Source organism: Quercus suber, unplaced genomic scaffold (genome assembly GCF_002906115.3).
Source record: "Quercus suber isolate HL8 unplaced genomic scaffold, Cork oak 2.0 scaffold_7, whole genome shotgun sequence".
Lineage (NCBI taxonomy): Eukaryota > Viridiplantae > Streptophyta > Magnoliopsida > Fagales > Fagaceae > Quercus > Quercus suber.
This window is the reverse complement of record NW_027069473.1, coordinates 2,768,068-2,790,428: the sequence shown is the minus strand read 5'-3', so window position 1 is coordinate 2,790,428 and position 22,361 is coordinate 2,768,068. Positions and strand designations below refer to the sequence as shown.

General features: G+C 33.6%; 1 protein-coding gene and 1 long non-coding RNA gene across 2 annotated transcripts; both read right to left on the bottom strand.

The window, feature by feature from the left end:
* Positions 1-2,513: 2,513 nt before the first annotated feature.
* Positions 2,514-4,948, bottom strand: LOC136068267 (uncharacterized). Its single transcript, XR_010629655.1, has 2 exons — positions 4,732-4,948; positions 2,514-3,038 (listed from the first exon to the last, which is right to left on the bottom strand). It is a non-coding gene; the product is annotated as an uncharacterized LOC136068267 (long non-coding RNA).
* Positions 4,949-8,154: 3,206 nt separating this feature from the next.
* LOC112032305 (AUGMIN subunit 2) lies at positions 8,155-20,536 on the bottom strand. Its single transcript, XM_024065070.2, has 6 exons — positions 20,303-20,536; positions 18,987-19,112; positions 18,708-18,812; positions 10,993-11,061; positions 9,574-9,687; positions 8,155-8,687 (listed from the first exon to the last, which is right to left on the bottom strand). The coding sequence occupies exons 1-6, from the start codon at positions 20,432-20,434 to the stop codon at positions 8,319-8,321; spliced, it is 915 nt and encodes a 304-aa protein (XP_023920838.1). The 5' UTR covers positions 20,435-20,536; the 3' UTR covers positions 8,155-8,318.
* Positions 20,537-22,361: the final 1,825 nt, after the last annotated feature.

The following is a 22,361-nucleotide window of genomic DNA, read 5'->3' as shown; positions in this document are numbered from 1 at the left end:
TTTCAGAGAGGAAGTTTCAGAGAGAGTCTCATGAGTTAAGAGAGATAATTTGAGATAAAATAATAACAAAAAGTGAGAAAAATGATTATTTAAATAAAATAGATGGTAGAATAGACAAATTGATGTGCGTATTTTGTAAAAATAGGTGTGTAAAATAGAAAAACTATGTTTTTTTTTTTTTTTGCAAAATAGACAACGGATCACAAAAGTAAAATATTGTCCCCAACCTAGTAGCCCACCCCGTACTCGGACAGAAAAAGAGGGAGGAGACCAAAGATACCACTGACCTTTAATTGTCTAACAGTTTTTATAACTATGATGTGGGGACTATTAGTTATACATATATTTACCATTTTTTTACCAATCATACCATACCATATCATGTCATTTTTTTTTTTTTAAATACTAAATATTTTAATACACACATAAAAAAATCTTAAAAATTTAATAATAATATATCTCCAAAATAATCTTTGAATACAACTTCACGATAAATATAAAAAAGTATACAATGTTGAACTTTTCCTAAATGGTCTCATCACCATACTGGAACCTGTGAAAGCCACCATAATAGGCTGGCTTTATTGCTTTTTAGGTAAAGTTCCTCTCTTCTCTTCTCTTTTCCAAAAAAAAAAAAAAAAGTGAAAGTAACGTGTATCAGGCTACAGAAATAAATGTCGGCTGGTGCAAACAGCACCATTTTTTTTTTTTTTTTGAAAGAAGTATTTATCAATTTTATTGTATGGGTCATCCAAGGCTGATATTTCATAAATTTTTTAGGATATTTTAACATCACTTTTTTGAAAAATATAAAAAATAAGTTATTTTTTATTTTTCTATAAATTTTTTAAAAATCTTCTAAAAAATTAAATTACTAAATTAATTCTCTTAGGACATTTGTTAACATTTTCCTGTTTTATATAAGATTTTGTTAATGTGTGCCCTAAGGGCCACATTACTTTTTCATTTTTGAAAAAAATTTTTCTCGAAAATTGAAAAAAGTATTGATAACTTTTCAATTTTCGAGAAAATATTTCCAAAAATTGATGGCTTAATGTATGCCCTCAGGGCACACATTAACCTTTTTGTTTACACAGAGAGAGAGAGAGAGAGAGAGAGAGAGAGAGAGAGAGAGAGAGAGAGAGAGAGAGAGAGAGAGAGAGAGAGAGAGAGAGAGAGAGAGAGAGAGAGAGAGAGAGAGAGAGAGAGAGAGAGCTTATGGGATAAAACTTAAAAGACATTCTTGAACTATCGAATTATCAAACAAATATTAATGTGATGATAATTTATGTAATCACATTAACAAGAAAACTTTTTGGGCAACATTATTTTTTCACCCTAATTTTTCATTATGATTACATTTAACCTTTTGATCTATTAATATGCATAATTAACTTTCAAGTTATAACTTTATTTTAATGTTCTCTTGTCATCTGTTTTGGTGTTAAGTCTAATAGAATTTAGCATTGAAAGACCAATTTACCTATTTCTTCATCTGTTGATATTTGAAATTGGAGAGAGGTAAATTGGTCTTTTAATGCTAAATTTTGTTAGAATTAACACCAAAATAGACAGTAGGAAGTTAAGTGCAAGTGTGTAACAACTTTTTAAAATTTGGGAGTCGATCCTACATTTCGATAGTTCGAGTGGTTAAAGTGTAGTCAAGACTCAAGAAGGAAAAGTGCAGTTTGCCCTAAAATATTTTTTAATTACTTCATTATTTTGTTAAAAAAAATCTCTGTCAGCTGTCAATTTTTTTTTCCCCTTGAGGTTCTTAAAAAAAAAAAACACACACACACAATACAAGCTTACCCTTCCATGATACTATTAAAATACTAATCCACTAGTATTAAATAGATAGTAATAATAAACTATAAAATAAGTAAATAATTTTAATTGAAAAAATTGTTTTAAGTTCTAATTGTTTAGAGCTTAGACTTTATTTGAAAATTCTCTTTGTACTTTGTGTTAATTTCTTAATATGAGATATGGAATGAGTTTGATCATTCTTGTTTGGGTTATGTTTAACCTATATTCTAACCAGCACAAACAAAAATAAACAAAATTGTTCCTCAATGTAAATTTTTTCCTAGTGATAGTCTAATTGAAAAAAAAAAAAATCAACAAACTCACAAATTAAATATAATAACCAAAACCAAAACATAAACAAAAGAGTTCAAAAATTGAGAATAATAAAAAATTAAACCAAGAACTTAAATGGGTGTCCATTGTTTTATATATATATAGAGAGAGAGAGAGTAAACTTCCTTTGGCATAATATCTTGTAAGCAAATTCAAAAGCAAAGAACGACAAGTAAAATGAATTTATTAGATTGAAACATAAGTGTAAGTTGCATTTTTGGGAAAAAAATGAAAAAATAAAAATCAATATCATGGGCTGTATTACGTGGGAAATTATTAAATGTTATCCCTTAATTTGAGGAAATATATCATAAAAAATAATTTAATATATATATATTTGATAGAGTTAATTTAAGTAATGAGTTTAAATTTGATAAGGAGCTGGTGTAAAACCATTAGTTTACTCCTCCAATACCATGATGCCACATCAGCATTTTATAAATTATTGAATAGAGCCTCCCACACACAATATTTCCTCCCTATTACAGAAAATCAAATCCTATTGAGTTAAAAACTCTTGCTTCTACCATGGAAGAACCACCACCTTCAACCCCAAAATCTGGAAAAAGAGACGACCACTAGACTCATCCCTCCAATTCCATTAATACAAAAAAAAAAAAACAAAAAAACAAAAAAATCCCTTCATCAAACAAACCATATCTTAAAGTTTTTCTACCCAAAATATCGCCTATGTTGCTAGACGGTGGTCCGTGATGCTGGTGAAGCTACTATTACTCCTTTTGATGCTACAACTACTTCTATTTTTGCCAAAACCTTTCTTTAGTGATTTTAGAGCTTCCCATAAGAACATCTGCATCTATCTAAGAGCTTGAACAAATAAATGAACCTTGCACGTAATCTCTGAACTGAAAATCTTTTGGAGTTTAGCTTGAAACCTCTGTATAATATAAAATTAATTTTCTAATTAGTTGTTCTTAAAATGTTGATAATAGACTTTTAGTTGGAGTAGAAGTCAAAGGTTGTTTTTAAAATAAACAAAAACGTGAGTTGTTGTTTGAGATTTAAGTCTATAATTTTTTATAATAGACTTTTAGTTTGAATAGAATTTAAATTTGTTGAAATTTAAATGTGTAAAATTAGTTTACTATTTTTTATGAATAAATTAATTTACTAATTACTTGTTCTTAAAATATTGATAATAAACTTTTAGTTAGTGTAGGAGTCAAAACATAGATTTATTTATTTATTTATTTATTTATATTTTTTAAGAAAGCAAACATGGGTTGGTGTTTAAGATATAAGTTTAGAACTTTTTTTATAATAGAATTTTATTTTGAGTATAATTTAAATTTGTTGAAATTTAAATGATAAAGTTTTACCTATATTAAGTAGTTGTTAAATATTATCTTCTAAGCCCAACTTTTAATCTATACTATATCTATAATATTTATAAGAGGATTTGTGGGGGGAAAAGCCCAATCTAACGTAATGGGCCTAGGGCCCTATTTGAGGATTACTATGTGTCCGAAGAGAAGGAACCGGTTGAGATAAAGTCCATCTGGAAGAAGGATACCTGTAAACGAATGAGGAGTACAATCCGAAGAGGTCACCAGCGGTCCGAAAATGTTCTACTCCTCGGATACGAATAGTATTGATAATCAAACGTGTGGAAGGTCTGAATGATCTTACTAGCAACCCCAATGATCAAGATAAGCTCTGAGTATATCTGGAGACGATAAGAACGAAGAAATATCTAAAGGAAAAGCTGCTACCACCGTATTAAATGCATTGCAGCAACTTTTCTAGCTACATTTATGTGGAGAAGACCCCTGAACAATATAACCTCAACTACCGCCACTCATAAAAAACTAAAGAAGATACATGACATGACATACACTCAAGTCGGTACCCAGATGAAGAACAAGTGGACGATGGGGATGAGGGGAAGGATACTATATAAAGAAGAAGGGCTCCTGATGGAGAGGGGAGAGGAGAAAAGAAAAAAGAAAGATTTTACTGTAGCCCTAAGAATTGTAACCAGTATTTAATCTATCATAAGTCTCTTCGGACTTCAGTTTATTTGATCTTTACATGTATTTTTATGCTGGTTTATACTTGGACGTTGTGATCAACCATTGTGAGCTCCACAGTCAACCTAACTCTATCATCCAACTCTACAAATTTATTGTTTTGGGCTTGGGCCATAAATCCTAACCCTACAGGATTCATCTCTTTAGACTAGATTTTTATTTTGTTTTGAAATACCTCTAAACTTTAGGTTTAATAGGGAAAAAACTTGTGGATAACCCGGTAAAAATATATCTCCAACTCCATATAAAATATCTATAAAATTGGACACTCTCTTACTATTCCATGTTTTCAAAACAAACTTATCCAAAATTTAAAAAGGAAAAAAGAAAATTATGACACTAGACCAAAAAAAAAAGCCTCATCGTAGCTCAGAGCGCGCGTAATGAGGCTACTATATATAAGAGAATTCTCCTCTTTTAACTAGACTTTATATGGTTAAAAAATACTCTCATTAATAAAAAAATAACTTCATTTAGAAATATGGTCATAAATTTCAAATAACAAATTTCATTTTNCTTTTGGAGTTTAGCTTGAAACCTCTGCTTCCATTACATCTCATTCTCTGCGGTCCTACCGTTGTCAACCTTCCATCGTAGTAGGCTAGGAGCTTTGGTTTTTAAGTTGAATGGGATTTGATTTTTTGTAATAGGAAGGAAGTATTGTGTGTGGGAGGTTCTCTTCATTTATTTGTGTAATGCTGTGAAATACTAATGTGGTACCATGCTATTGGAGGGTGTAAACTAAGGGTTTTACACCTAATCTTTTATAGAATTTAAACTCTTAAGTAATTGTTCTTAAAATGTTGATAACAGATTTTTAGTTGGAGTAGAAATCAAAATGTTTTTTTTTTTTTAGTAAGAAAACGTGGGTTGTTGTCTGGAATTTAAGTTTATAATTTTTTATAATAAACTTTTGGTTTGAATAGAATTTAAATATGTTGAAATATTTAAGTTTAGAAAATTTTGATAATAGACTTTTAATTAATAGAATTTAAATTTTTGAATTTTAAATGTATAAAATAATTTACTAATTAGTTGTTCTTAAAAAATTGATATAGACTTTTAGTTGGAGAGTAGTCATAAGTTTAGGATTTTTTATAATAGACTTTTAGTTTGAATAAAATTTAAATTTGTTAAAATTTAAATGATAAAGTTTTACCTAAATATAATGGTTGTTAAATATTATCCCATAATTTTATGAAATATATCCTAACAATAATATAAAATTAATTTAATAATTAGTTAGAGTAAAAAAATTAAAAACTTACATAAGAAAACCAAGAACTTAAATGAGTGTTCATTGTTTGCTTATTTATAGTAAACTTCTTTTGACATAATATCCGCATGCAAATTCGAAAGCAAAGAACAATAAGTAAGATGGATTTATTAGATTAAAACATAAGCATAACGTTGCATCTTGGGGAAAAAGTGAATATATATATATATATATAATGTGGAGTGTATTGTGTAGGATTTAATTATAGGGATGTCTTTAGTGGTTAAGAGAGATTATATCAAAAATTCATGGCTTGAAATATATATATATATATATATATATGAAAATTTTGATAATAGACTATTAGTTGGAGTAGAATTTAAATTTCTAAAACTTAGATGATAAAATTTTTTTCTAAATTAAATTATTGTTAAATCTTATCCCTTAGTTGAAAGTCTTGTAGCTTAATATTCTAATAAAATATTAATTTAATAAGATTCAACTTGAGGAAAAAATACAAAAACAAAAATTTGAGTTTTGTGGGATTTAAATTTAGAAAAATTTGATGATAGACTTTTAGTTTTATTTAAATTAAAAAAATTTTAATGTTATCCCTTAATTTTAGGAAATATATCACAACTAATAATATAAAATTAATTTTCTAATTAGTTGTTCTTAAAATGTTGATAATAGACTTTTAGTTGGAGTAGAAGTCAAAGGTTGTTTTTAAAATAAACAAAAACGTGAGTTGTTGTTTGAGATTTAAGTCTATAATTTTTTATAATAGACTTTTAGTTTGAATAGAATTTAAATTTGTTGAAATTTAAATGTGTAAAATTAGTTTACTATTTTTTATGAATAAATTAATTTACTAATTACTTGTTCTTAAAATATTGATAATAAACTTTTAGTTAGTGTAGGAGTCAAAACATAGATTTATTTATTTATTTATTTATTTATATTTTTTAAGAAAGCAAACATGGGTTGGTGTTTAAGATATAAGTTTAGAACTTTTTTTATAATAGAATTTTATTTTGAGTATAATTTAAATTTGTTGAAATTTAAATGATAAAGTTTTACCTATATTAAGTAGTTGTTAAATATTATCTTCTAAGCCCAACTTTTAATCTATACTATATCTATAATATTTATAAGAGGATTTGTGGGGGAAAAGCCCAATCTAACGTAATGGGCCTAGGGCCCTATTTGAGGATTACTATGTGTCCGAAGAGAAGGAACCGGTTGAGATAAAGTCCATCTGGAAGAAGGATACCTGTAAACGAATGAGGAGTACAATCCGAAGAGGTCACCAGCGGTCCGAAAATGTTCTACTCCTCGGATACGAATAGTATTGATAATCAAACGTGTGGAAGGTCTGAATGATCTTACTAGCAACCCCAATGATCAAGATAAGCTCTGAGTATATCTGGAGACGATAAGAACAAGAAATATCTAAAGGAAAAGCTGCTACCACCGTATTAAATGCATTGCAGCAACTTTTCTAGCTACATTTATGTGGAGAAGACCCCTGAACAATATAACCTCAGCTACCGCCACTCATAAAAAACTAAAGAAGATACATGACATGACATACACTCAAGTCGGTACCCAGATGAAGAACAAGTGGACGATGGGGATGAGGGGAAGGATACTATATAAAGAAGAAGGGCTCCTGATGGAGAGGGGAGAGGAGAAAAGAAAAAAGAAAGATTTTACTGTAGCCCTAAGAATTGTAACCAGTATTTAATCTATCATAAGTCTCTTCGGACTTCAGTTTATTTGATCTTTACATGTATTTTTATGCTGGTTTATACTTGGACGTTGTGATCAACCATTGTGAGCTCCACAGTCAACCTTAACTCTATCATCCACACTCTACAAATTTATTGTTTTGGGCTTGGGCCATAAATCCTAACCCTACAGGATTCATCTCTTTAGACTAGATTTTTATTTTGTTTTGAAATACCTCTAAACTTTAGGTTTAATAGGGAAAAAAGAATTCAAAAAGAGAACTCTTAAAAAAAAAATTACAGTTACTGCTTATCTCTAAAATTTATCTTTTTATTTTTTTTTAAAAAAATATATATATTTTTAAATTATAATAGATGTAAATTATTAACTTACCTAAAAAATAAAAGAGCAGTATAGTGTATAATTTTCACTCACAAGAGTCCTGCTTCAGCCCAATTTCCTTTTTAGGGCTACTACTGCCGTCCAAATTTGCTAAAGCCTAATCCCCAAATCAAAAGGGCTTATCCTTACTAACATTAAGTAAGCCTTTTCTCGTTCGCAACACCCATGGCCATCACTCTCAATTTGGGAATGGTTCCTTCCACTCTGAATTGCGAAAGTGGTTAATTTGTTACTTTTAAAATTATAATGTAATTTTGTTATTGCTACTTTTTGCAACACCAAGGTTTAATTTATTACTTTTTTAACTATAAGGTTTAATTTTTAAGGAAAGAAAATCTGATAGTTCCAGCTGTAAGATGTATGTGAAATTAGCGGTAGCTGTTCTTATATCCTTTTGCTATTTGCTAATGAATTAAGGTTTAATAGATCCACATTCTAGTGGCAACACACTGTACTATGAAGACAATGACAATGAGAGTTGAACACTTAATTGAAAGTTCAAATCCAAAGGTGACCAGAAGCTAATATAAGCCTATTTGGGGATGAAAAAACTAACAAAAATGGCCGATCATTACTGGGGACACCACAGACGATGTACAAGCCACTTCAAAATACTAAACAAAATGACATATGTATTACTGCACAAAGAATGAGTTTCTCATAGTGTATGATACTGCTATTACATATTTCCAGTGAAATGAAACATCACAAACAGAATACAAACCTAATGGAACATTTACCACTGGAAGACATGCAATGATATTCACCTTATTTGACTAAATTCCACTCTTTTTAACTGATGGGGGCCACGACAATCTCCTATGGCTCGTGCCATCAACCTGATTAACGTCACCCATCTCACTGTTTTCATCCTCTGCTTCTTGCCTCTGAATCTCTTGCTTCTTTATGCTTCTAATAGCTAAGTCATCAAAGCTTGGTTCATTTCTCCAAGGTGGTGGAGTTACACATTCAGAGTCCCCTGGCACTCTTTGGGAAGCATCCGTTGCTGGTGTTGTAGGCAAAGAGGAATTGGAATGACCCACTCTCAGATTTTGAAGTGTTGCAAATGATTCTCTCATAGCAGACATGGCCTCAAAGAATCGGGTGCATGATGCTAAAGCAACTGGAATTGGGCGAAGCATTTCCTGTGTCAATAGAAGAAGATGATCACCTTTTGCCACAAAGCCCTCCCATTAATTTAAGGATATTTTCTCACAGGCGCGGTTATTGGAACATGTAAAAATGATTTGAACCAGTATACCACAATGAAAATCCAAGTTCTCTATTATGAGATCATGTTTGAGATTTCAATAGAGAATAATGTCATTGACTAAAAATCTTTTACATCAAATAGAGAATAATGTCATTGACTAAAAATCTTTTACATCAAATTCATATTTGATGGGGGAGGGGGAGAATGGAAAGCAAAATAATGATTCCTCCACTAAACCTTATGGCAGATTATTGATATTTCAAGAAACCCCAAGCAGATCAAGGATGTTCAACCTTTAGTATTTTGATTTTAAATTTTCAACATGTTTTAAAACAACAGATTGTCAATTCAGAGGCCATTGAGAACAAATATGCAATAGTATCATATGCATGATGTTTCAGATGACCCAAATACTCCCATGATCTCATCCTCCATTGAAAGCAATATTCCATATCATAGTAGAATTTATGGCCTGTTTGGATTGAGGGGAAAATGAGGGGGAGTGAAAGAGAGTAGAATAGAGTTGGCTGAAAATAGGCTAATTTTGGGCTAATTCTACTCTACACCACTCTACTCCCCCTCCCTCCCTCCCCTTCAATCCAAACGGACCATTAGTTTATAAGGTAGAGACAGTTATTTTGCTAAAAAAAAAAAGGTAGAGACAATTAAATCCAATAGAAAAATATTTATATATGACAACTGAATGCAGACGGAGCTTAGAATGGGAAAAAAAACTATGCCCTTTTATTTATTTATTTATTATTTATAAATGCACTCTGGAACTTTTAGAAGCAAAATAAAAGCCTCTACTTGCTTACCCCCCATACTGAAGGAGACTCCTTAAAGTTCTGACTCCATTGAAAATCTGCAACTGATGCTGTCAATGCCCCATAATCACTAGCAGCCTTCATCAGTAACTCAGAGAATTGTTTCTGCACCAACCCAAGCAAAAGCCATGAGCATTAGAAAGTCTTTTTCAAATGACAACAAAACTAATATAACCATTCAATAGCTCTCTAGTATTACATAAATGATTGATTCTGCAGTACTTTTAGCCATTCTCCAAGAGCTAGATTTATAATTTACAACTTGGACTTATAATGTTACCATACTTTTTGTTTTAAGTGAAATTATTATACCCAATTATTTCAAATTTATGTTTTTCCTGGGTTAATTGCAGCTATTCACCCTAAACTATAGAGGTTATTTGCAATGAACACCCTAAATTTCAAAATTTTGCAAATTCAAGAATAATTTGCGATATCCACCTGCCATCTAAATTAGAGTCCACATTAGTGTTGTACATTGTGAATGCTCTCATAGTTTAAGGTGGATAGTTGCCTACTAAACTGATAATTTCGGCCCTAATTTAGACATTGGGGTGTAATTGCATTTTTTTTTTTAATTTTAATTCAATAGTTTGGGAAGGGAGGATTTGAGCCTTAGAAGTCTCCATTAGAAACACAAGGAAGTGCCAGTTGAGCTACAACGCTCTTGACAGGGTGTACATCGCAATTTAAAACCCTTTTTCTTTTAAAAAGCAACTATATACATGGAACTACTATGAAAGACTTGGTACAGGCATACAAAGGTGGTAGATCTTAACTCATGCTATTATTACAATGATTAGGATAAGGAAAGAACATCCCTCTCTTCACATTTCATGAACCTTATGATCCCTAGAATCTACAACTACTCACCTTTTCCCCTCCTTAAATTGATTGTTCTGATCATACAGAGGTTTACTGCATGGAATGTACTCATCACTATGCATCAGGCAATAACCATGCCACATTTAACTTGTTATTCTATTAATACTTACTTTTATTTTCATCAGATAATTCCTCACTTCATTTTTTATTTTATATTGGATAATTAGGAATCTGCACCCAGCTATTGGAAATTTCCAACATAAAAATTTATTCATCAATCATCTGTGTGCCATAAGTTTACTAGAGCCATTTTTACACCAGCAAACACTGATAAGATAAATAATTAAACCATAGACATAATCCCACATAATTCTCAGTTATAACAAAATTTATCAATAAATATTCAAATTCAAGCTGGGAATAATTTTGGTACCCACACCAAAGTCCTTACACCTGTGCCTAACTGTTTCACCAAAAGCAATTAGTATAACCAGCAGACTGGTCACAAGTGAGTAACCATGTGGAAAATGAGTTCTGACTCTAAGAATGGGTTGAGAAATGAGGAATGGAATTAATTGGACCAACCTGATATTCTGCTTCCACTGGAATGCAATCTAGTGAATATGGCTGTTGAAGACGTGCTATGATGCGATCCTGCCAATTTAAGAGTGAATATGTTCCCAGGTTAAACAAATTCATCTTATTCAATCCAAAAAATAAAAATGTTATGCTTAGGAAATGGAAAAAAAAAAATATATATATATATATATATTCTAGCCATCACTAAAATTCAATGAGACATATACAGAATAACCACAGAACATGTTTATACACATTTTGCTAGGACATATATCTAATTAAGCATTTTCTTAAAATTACAGTCGGCCCTCGCACCAGCAGCAACGTTAAAATACTCCATTTCAGGTCTCAGGAGTTGCAAGAGATTAAGATTTAAATATGACATTTCCGTTGTCACTTGTCAATACCATTAACTATTATCCTTACTGACTGCAATTGCATGATCATGACTATCATGCTTAATAAGAATCATCTAAAGGATAAATGCCCAATCTAAGCCTCTAAGGATATATTGTTGAGGCAATCTAGAAATAATTATACATCAAAGTGTACACATGCAGAGGCTCAATTTGATCCATGGAAAGATATTACTCTGGGATTAGTTATCTTCAATAAAGAAAAAAATAAAGACATAAAAGAGTTGTTTTCTTTACACTAAAATTGTTTAGGAATTTTTTTGGACTTTGCCACACCCCCGCACCCCCCAAAACAATGGGGTCAATCCCAATCAACCCTAAATTTTATAATTGAGCAAACCTTCCCCATGATTGATTGATAACATGCATATTGGTCCTGTCATTAGTATAATCCAATTAATTCAATATTTTTAATGGGATATCCAATTTTCTCGAAATGCATGCTCAGCTCACCAAACAATACACATATCAATCAGAATTCCAATTTTACCCTCTAGGTCAAATTTTTTTTTGGGGGGGGGGGGGGGGGGGGGGGGGACTTCAAAAAAACAGACAAAATATTTGTAACTCAACTAGTTAGCATCTTCTTATGTTTTCAACGAAGACATCAAGAATTCAAATGCCCTACCCCAACCATTAAATTGTAATCAAATTTTTTTTTTTTTTTTTTTTTAAATATAAAAAGAAAGTCTATATTCAAAAACAAAAATTCTTAAGAATCACATCCTTCAAAGAAATTTGAATTTAAAGTTTAAATTAAATGAAATTAATTAAAAGTGCAAAATACAAAGTTTAGAAGAGATGGTTAAGTATAAACAAGAGAATTTGGAAATATAAAATATATGTTTACTCTAATTCTAATAGCTTGAATAGAGAAATCCCCCAAAAGCTGTACGAAAACCTCTCCTCTCTCCTCTTTCTATTTGCAGTAAAATGCAAAGTTCAAAAACCCCACTGAAAACCTCTCCTCCCCTGGACATCGTTGAAATTTGAGTTGGCCAAGTTGCCCTAACCTGACCACCACTCAATCCAACTCACCCTGGATACCACTACAATCAAATGGCCGTATATCCCTACACATACACTTGATTTAACAACATGAAACGCACAATGGTATTCCAGACAAGCGTGATGGCCAGAATTGAACCCTCGGTTCCCTTCAAAGACTTTCCCAACTCCAAGAAGATATTTCATATTAATATTTAAGTAAAATCTAATGGGCTATTGCATGGAATTCAACAAACTAGAATTCTCCATTAAAATTTTGAATTTACTGAATTTATTAATGGCATGGGAAAATTTTCGTATTAGCAATCAATAATAAGGGACATTGCTCAATGTTATAGTTTAGAGGGGAAATTGAGATTGACCCTATTGTTTAGGGGGGCAAAATGCAATTAGCCCAATTTTCCCCCCAATGATAAACAAATTAAAAGAACAATGAGGAGTGCATAAGGTACTTATCAACAAAAAAAATTGAGGACATAAGGTATGAGAATATGAAAACTGCTCACAAACAGGTCAATTTTAGTTATCAGTCAAGAATTGGATAGCGCAAAGAAATATAATCATCTTTAGAGGCTCACAAAGATGAAATCACTATTACACTTTTGCACTTTGTAGCACTTGATTCTGTAAGATTGCAGTGGAGCTCGGCTTGGTGTTTGATTGGTGATTTTAACATCATCAGATATCCAGATGAGAGACTTGGTGTAACTCTTTTAGCTCAGGCATGTTTAAATTCTTGGACTTTATTGAGAAACATAAACTGGTTGATTTGCCTTTGGAGGGAGGTGATTACACCTGGTTTCATGATTCTGTTAATCCTTCCATGTCCAGAATTGATAGGGCTCTGATTTCAGCCGATTGGGAGGAACATATTTTAGATGTGACCCAGAAGACTCTTCCTCAAGTGGTGGCGGATCATTGTCCTATTTTAGTGGAGGCAGGAGGTATGTTGAGGGGAAGAGTGCTTTTAAATTTGAAAATATGTGGCTGAAAGTGGAGGGTTTTGTGGATCAAGTTCGGCAGTGGTGGAGTGGTTATCGCTTTGTGGGACCTCCAAGTTATGTTTTAGCTTATAAATTGAAGGCTTTGAAAGGTGTCTTGAAGCATTGGAATAAAAATGAGTTTGGGGATGTGGCTTTTAGGAAGAAATGTCTTTTGACTGAGTTGTTAGATCTTGATATGTGAGAAGAGCTGCAAGTTTTGTCTCTAGAAGATAGATCTAGAAGAATTGTGATCAAAGTTGATATCAAGCATTTAGCTTCTTTGGAGGAGTTCTCTTGGAGGCAAAAATCCAAGGCCTCATTCTTAAAAGAGGGGATAATAGGCGAACCAATCACATTAGGGGAGTGGAGGTGGAGGGAGTAATTTATGAGGATGATAGGGAAGTTCAAGATCAGTGGTGGAATTTTATAGGAATTTATATCAAGAGCCTGAATCTTGGAGGCCAACTATTGATGGCCAGGAGTTTGCTTGCTTAGATGAATCTGAGGGTTATCTTTAGAGAGGGAGTTCGATAAGGAGGAGATTCTTGCAGTTTTAAAAGGGGCTGAAAGTGATAAGGCACCTAGGCCAGATGGTTTTACTCTGGGTTTTTTCCAAAAGTGTTGGAGTGTGGGTTAGAAGAGGATGTTATGGCTTTTTTGTGTGGATTTCATAGAACTTGCATCTTTGAAAAATCCCTTAATGCCACTTTCTTGTGTCTGATTCCCAAGAAGACCAATGCTATTAACATTAAGGACTTTCATCCGATTAGCCTTGTGGTAGTTTGTATAAGCTGTTATCAAAAGTTTTGGCACATAGGCTTCATTGTGTTTTGGATAAACTCATTTCTAATTCTCAAAATTCTTTTGTTGGGGGGAGACAGATTCTTGATTCTATTCTCATTGCAAATTTTTTTTTGATAAGTAAAAAGATATATTGATATCAAAAGGGAAACACCCTAGTACATAGGGAGTGAACAAGGAGCCAACAAATCAAAAACAAAAATTGCAAGAATCTAGGAAAACAAAAAGAGAAGGGAAAGATTTGCTTTGCAAAGCAAACAACCAATCCAACAAAGTTCTAAAAAAGAAAATCTTGAGGTCCGGAATAGATCTCTCAGTATCTTCAAAACAACGACTATTTCTCTCCCTCCAAAGACACCACATTAAGCCATGAGGAACGATGGACCATATAAAACCATTTCGATGACGACCAAAGCTGCCTTGCCAACACCCTAACAGCCCCAAAACAGTATGAGGCATAACCCAAGATACTCCAAATAAACCCAAAACCATAGACCATAGATCCATAGCAACGGGACAGTGAAGGAAGAGATGGTCAACCGATTCACCATTGCTCTTGCACATGTAGCACCAATCCAAAATTCACACCTTCCTTTTTCGCAAATTATCAATTGTCAAGTATTTTCCTAAGGCAGCAAAACATACAAAGAAAATTACGCTAGAGGGAATCTTCTGCTTACAAATACTTCTCCAAGAGAAACCGAATAAAGTAGGACCGGCTAGAATTCTATAATAATCTTTCACCAAGAACCCCTTAGCTTTGCTAGGAATCCAACACATCTTGTCCTCACCAAACCCCCTTATAGAAGAACCATAAATGGTTTCCATGAAGCTTGATAAAGCCTCTAATTCTTGAACATGAACACCCCTAAAGAAACTCACATCCCAAAAAAGGAAACCATTGGGGGATTTCATGAGCTCAGCCACACTAGCCTCCTTATTCGTGCAAAATCTGAATAGGTCAGGGTAGCTAACAACAAGAGGTGTCTCTCCACACCAATGGTCTTGCCAAAACTTCACCCTAGACCCATCACCAATATCATACAGAATATGGCGAGAGAAAGAAGGCCAACCCTGACTGATACTCTTCCATAAACCAACTCCGAAAGGACCCTTAACAGATCTGGTACACCATCCCCCCCCCCATAGACATCCATATTTCAACTCTATCACTTGTCTCCAGAGGGCATCCTTCTCAAACCTAAATCTCCATAACCACTTCCCAAGAAGAGCTATATTGAAAAGTCATATCTTCCTTATCCCTAAACCACCCGAAGAAATAGGAGCGCAAACAGTAGCCCATTTAACCAAATGCAATTTAGGTTCATCACCCAAACCGCCTCATAAGAAATTCCGCTGAAGCTTCTCAATACGGTTAGCCACACTTGTGTGGATAGTAGAATGAAGAGTCAAATTCCTGGTGTGATTGTCAAGTTGGACATTGAGAAGGCTTATGTTAGAAGAGGATGTTATGGCTTTTTTGTGTGGATTTCATAGAACTTGCATCTTTGAAAAATCCCTTAATGCCACTTTCTTGTGTCTGATTCCCAAGAAGACCAATGCTATTAACGTTAAGGACTTTCGTCCGATTAGCCTTGTGGGTAGTTTGTATAAGCTGTTATCAAAAGTTTTGGCACATAGGCTTCATTGTGTTTTGGATAAACTCATTTCTAATTCTCAAAATTCTTTTTTTGGGGGGAGACAGATTCTTGATTCCATTCTCATTGCAAATTAACGTGTGGATAGTAGAATGAAGAGTCAAATTCCTGGTGTGATTGTCAAGTTGGATATTGAAGGCTTATGATAATGTGAATTGGGATGCTTTGTTTTATCTCATGGAGAGGATGGGCTTTGGAGAGAAGTGGGGGAGGTGGATGAAGTTTTGTATTTCTACAATCCGTTTTTTGGTTCTTGTTAATGGCTCTCTAGTGGGTTTTTTTGGTAGTACTCGGGGCCTTCGCCAAGGGGACTCTTTGTCTCCTTTTCTTTTCCTGTTGGTGATGGAAGTTTTGAGTAGGCTGTTGAAAAGAACAAAAGAGGGAGGCTATCTTAGTGGTTTTCAAGCAAATTGCCATTCACAAAGAGGTTTGCATATTTCTCATCTTCTTTTTGCTGATGACACTATCTTATTTTGGAGTCCAAATCTTTTGTCCCACTTTTCTTGCTCCACTCTATACTCCACCAATAAATATTTGCCATGTGTTCACCTAATTAATTAAATACTACTATTAATTGATAACTGCAGTATTAATAAGTCAATAATGATAGTATTTAATTAATTAGGTGAACATGTGACAAGTATTTATTGGTAGAGTATAGAGTGGAGCAGGAAAAGTAGGACAGAAGATTTGGACTCCTTATTTTGTGATGCATATGAGGAGCAACTTTTATATATTCGGATGGTGATGATTTTCTTTAAGTCTATCACAGGGTTGAAAGTTAATATTGGTAAGAGTGAGATTGTTCCCGTGGGGGTGGTAGGGAGTTTGAATGCTCTGGCTAGTGTTTTACGTTGCAATATTGGTAGGCTGCCCATGATTTACTTGGGTATGCCTCTTGGGTCTCATTTTAAGGATCCATCAATTTGGAATCCTATTATAGAAAAAAATGGAGAAGAAGCTATCTAGTTGGAAACGTCTTTATTTGTCTAAAAGGGGCAGATTAACTTTATTGAAAAGTATCATTTCAAGCCTTCCCACCTATTTCTTATCCTTGTTTACTATCTCTCAAGCTGTGGCAAATAGATTAGAAAGGATCCAAAGAAATTTCTTGTGGGGTGTTTTGAGGAAGCTTTCAAATATCCACTTGTTGCTTGGAATAAGGTGTGTTGGCCAGTTAAGGCAGGAGGTTTAGGGATACGGAGGATTGGCTTGTTTAATCAAGCCCTACTTGGAAAATGGTTGTGGCGGTTTGGATGTGAAACCAATCGTTTATGGCGTCAGGTTACACCTACCAAGTATGGAGAGACTAGTGGAGGCCGGTGCACTAGAGTTGGTAAAGATTCGCATGGGTGTGGAATATGGAAGAATATTAGAAAAGGCGCGGAGAGTTTCTTTGGACATGTGTTGTATGTGGTGGGATATTTGATTTTGGTATGACCTTTGGTGTGGACACATTCCCTTAAAAGATCTTTACCCTAATCTTTTCTCTCGTGCTTTGGGTAAAGACGCCTGGATTTCTGAGTTGATTACTATTACATCAGACGGTGGTAGTAGGAGTTGGAATATTAAATTCAAACGGGCTCCTGATGATTGGGAGGTGGAGAGAGTCGATGCCTTTTACGAGCATATTTATTCCAAAATACCAAGGGGTGAGGGGGTTGATAGTTTGTTTTGGAAGTTAACCCCGAATGGTTTTTTTTGATGTGCACTCGTTCTATAATTCCTTATCTGCTCCTCCTACCATCCCTTTCCCTTGGAAGTGTATTTGGAGTGTTAAGGTACCTAGAAGAGTTTCTTTTTTTTTTTATGGACAGAAGCTTGGGATGGTATTCTTACTGTTGATAACCTTGTAAAAAGGAACCTGCCTTGGATTAATTGGTGTTGTTTGTACCGTTGTGATGGAGAAATAGTGGATCATTTTTTACTTCATTGTAAGTATGCACATGCCTTATGGAGTGAAATTTTTTTTATGTTTGGTATACAGTGGGTGATGCCAAGGACGTTGTTTCTCTTCTTTGTGCACAAGAGAATTATTTGGGGATACACTCTTCTTCAGTTTGGAATATGGTGCCAGCCTGTTTGATATGGCTAATTTGGAGGGAAAGAAAAACCTGCACTTTTGAGGATGTTGAGAAATCTGTTGATCTTTTGAAGTCTTTGCTAGTTGGGACATTGGTTGGGTGGTCTCGTATTTGGGGTTTTACACAATGTATTTCCATATTTGATTTCCTGCATTCTGTTTTTGTTTCTTTGTGATTTTTTTTGTATTTGTTTCAAGTATAGTCTGTTCATCATCGTGAACATGATGTACTTTTTTATTAATGAAATATCTATTACCTATCCAAAAAAAAAAGAAAAAAAAAGAAGCATTTGAATTCACAAATGCAATTTGTAGCATTGAGTCATCAACCTTTCTCCTCCACCAAACACCAACCCTTACTCTCCCCTTCTTGCCCTTAGGAGGGAGGAGAAGGAACAAGGAATGATTGCAGAGAATTGTAGAAATCACCAATTTTGATGAAGCTAAAATTTTAATAACCAAATGAACCCTTAAAATTAACCTATAGCAAATTTGGCAACCAAACTATATCTTGAGCAACCCATGCTATTTTAAAACCCAGGAGGAGAAAACAGAGCATGTATGTGCACAGTTCTGTGTGTGTGCAAGTGCAAGCCATCATGCATTTGTATACTTGGTTCATGTTCCATATAGACCTCAATGTGCATAGAAGACTGGACATGGACATTTTCAAGGATAAAGACAATGAGCTCAGCATAAAGCATATGCCATTTCAGCTTTTACATGTCAAGAAGACAATGATAATAAATATGAAGGCAAAAAAAAAGATTACCTTATTCTGAATGACATCTTTCAATATAGTCGTAATCCTTGCCAAAGTCTCAATCTTCTTTTCCATTTCGCTCACATGAGTTAAATGTGCTACATTTTTATCATCCTATATTTTACAAAACCACTTAGTTAGACAAGTATTGCATACCAATTGTGAATAAGACATGTAAAAGTGCTACCTGAAAGTATCATACTGTAATTTCATTTCTTGCTGTTACAGAAGCAGCCTCACACATATTGTAAATTGAAACAGGTCATAAATGAAACTCGCATAACTCACCTTTCGACCTTGAAGTTCCACTTTCAGATCTGCTATTTTTCTTTGTACAGTGGTAAGTTCTCTTAATACCCTTATTAAGTCATCACCCTTCTCACCAGTAGTGGTGGATAAGTTTTGGAGTTCTTCCTACCAAAAAAAATGAAAGACAAGCTCAATTGGAATTTCAAAGCTTCTGCATCATAATTTCCCAATTGTTCAATGTTATACCACAAATGAAAATATTAAACACAGAAACATCCCCATTCTAGTATACTACTAAACAAATCAAAGGGAGCATAAACAAACATATAAATAGAATGAAAGAAACAATGAATTCATACTTTATTTCAGGGATTTGAAGCACTCCTACATGCAGGGTTTTTTTTTTTTTTTTTTTGGCTTAAGAAAAAGAAATTTGGGAGGGGTTGGGGAGTGGGGGGGGGAGTGGGGGGGGGGGGGGGGTGGTGTTGCAGCATACATATAAGCAGTCCTTCCTAAGCGGACAGAACCCTGTTGAGTGATTCTACAATCCCATCTTGGAAGGAGCACAGCTAAACCAGTTAATCCATTAGAATTCAAACTTATAAGAAGGATTCTGATGCATCAAGTCCAAAACTTCTTCAATCATAGTTTGTAAAGCGATCCCAGCTCAGAAGCTTTGAAACATTTTTTACTCATAGAATAACTGCCTGGGCATCACTTTCTACAATAACTAGGCTTAGAGATTCCTCTAGAGCAACCACAACTGCTTTTCTTAAAGCATAGGCTTCAACAGCCTCAGAAGCGGTTGTTGCATAAAAACATAAGATCCAGGGTTTTTTATTTACTTGATATAACAATTAATATATCCTGTCAGTAAAGCAGAGTACAAGATGACCAACATTAGGAACCATCTACCAAGACCTTTGTCTTGTTTTGTCTTGTCCACTAAAAATTTTGAGTATCAAGTTGAATTATCTACTTGAAATCGTTAATAAAACCAAGGAACAAAACAAAATGCCTTAGCTTTCCCATACCAGCAATTTTTACCCCACACCACTTAAACCTCATTAAGACTATGTAATCTAAAACCTTTGCAATTGAAAGAAATATGTATGAATGAAGAACCCATGTCAAAATTTTTGAATTAATCTCGAAACTAAAGACTAAATCCTATTATGTTTCCAACATACTCACTTCCACAACCTACACAGTATTCTACATCAATTTAGAACTAAATGGATATTTCAAACCGAAGAACACCAGCAGGAAACAAAACAGAAGCGAAAGGCAAATGGCACAAATTACCAAAAGTGAGCACAAAATGGAAAATTGGGCATACATAGAGGGAGAGAGACCTGAGTAGGAGGAGGAGAGACAGAGAAGCCAAGATCGGCAGCGATGGAGAGAGCATCGGACATGCCACCGATGCGCCTCAGAGGCTTCTTTCCCACCCAAGTTGTGTCTGTACTACTCGCCATTGACGACATTTCCCACTCACCAACAACCTCAGATCTGGTTCCCAACCCAACCAAACCAATGTCTAGTCACTGGACTACTTCAATTTTCCGATTTCCTCTTCTATTCTATTCTATGGAGTTTGAAAAGAACTGACAATATTTTTAATTTTTGGTATGCAGAAGTGGAGGACTGTTTATTTTTAATTTTAAGCATAGTTATTAAACTCAGCCGGACATTAACCTGATCTGAATCACTAGCCATTGGTCAAATCGTATGGTTCAATAAAAAAAAATTAAAAAATTTTAAAAATTCCCATAAAAAAAATTAAAAATAAATAATAAGATTGAAAAATTATAACATAAATGTATAAATTAAAGGCATTCGCCTAAATTAAACTACCATTAAAATTCGAAATCTAAGGTTTCATAATATCATAAAGTCTTTTGATAGGATGGTAGTTTGGAGGTAGACAAACAAGTGCATTTTTTTTTTAATTCATTAGGTTTTCTCTTCTTTAAATTCTAATATTTAACACACTAAACCATTAGAAGTCAATAAGGCAAGTCTATAGATTAATTTTATAAATTTCACAAATCCATCGGGTAATAAAAACTCATTCGGGTTACACAGGTCGCCACAAACTCACTAGGTTTGATCAAGTCTTATGCTGAAACGATCCATTTAAAGCCTTGACCAGTCTAGGTGTAAGGTCATGGTTTTTTCGATTCGACCAACTGGGCCAGTTCGGGTTTAATAACTATGCTTTCAAGTGTCTTTAGAGCATCCACATTGCAATTAAAATCACTAAGAAGCTATTTTAGCATCCTAACCACCAAAAATATATGCTACATCAAAGGTGTTATAGCTTAAAAAAACTAGCTACATTAGGGGCAGTGCCAAGCCTAATATGGGTTATTTGACCACCCTAGAAAAAAAAAATTTTGACCACCTTAAGAAAAAACTTAAACACCCTTAATAAAATTGAGCCCATTAAAAATAAAATTCAACCTTCCAAAATTTTGGTTCGTTGAATGTTAAACCAAAAAATTGCGAGGAATGCTATATTTACAACATTTTCGTAACAAATACAATAGCAGTTGTTACTAGTGCACAAAAAAATAATTTTAGTAGTAAGTTTAAATTAGAACCAGTAAAAACTTACCACTTAGGTTTGTTGTGAAAATGTTGCAAAAATGTTGTGAATGTGGCAATTCTAAAAATTGTCCAAACAAACAAATTAGCCTAAAAGCCCAAATCAAACATTTTATTGTGAAAAGGAAATTTTAAAACTTTATGTATTTGTGTATATTTTTATTTTGTGATATTCATATATTCAAGTTTTATTTTTATTAAATTTTTTTAATAACCACCTTGAAAAAAATCCCTAGAGCCGCCAAGCGCCACCAACTACAGTGATCTTTTACTAGTAAGAGCATTTATATTTGTGATGCTAAGACATTAGCATTACACCCCCCAATTCTATTTTAGATCCAGATATACCCAAAACCACAAACATTCAGTTGGTATATCTATTTTTTTTTTTTTTACACAACTACAGTAAATGGGTATCAATAGCAATTATTGTAACTGGTTGCTAAAAATTAAATGTAATTTTTTTATGGAAAATGCTAACGAGTGCACTTAGGGCTAGGGATGGAAATGGGGCGGGGCGGGGCCGAAGATGGGATCTTTGCCCCGCCCCACATGTTTGTCTTCCCAATCCCCCCTGCATGAGGGGAAATTTTCTTCTTGCCCCTTGGAGCCCCGCAAAGCCCCACCCTACCCCCAAAACTCTAGTTTTTGTTGATTTGCCCAAAGTTATTAAATTTTTTTTTTAATAAAACCTATTTCATTAATAAAAATATACTTGAAATTACAAATAAATTCATCACATCAAATCAAACTAATTTTTAGCAAATACTGAATAATATTATCCAATTGTTTAAGAAGACACTA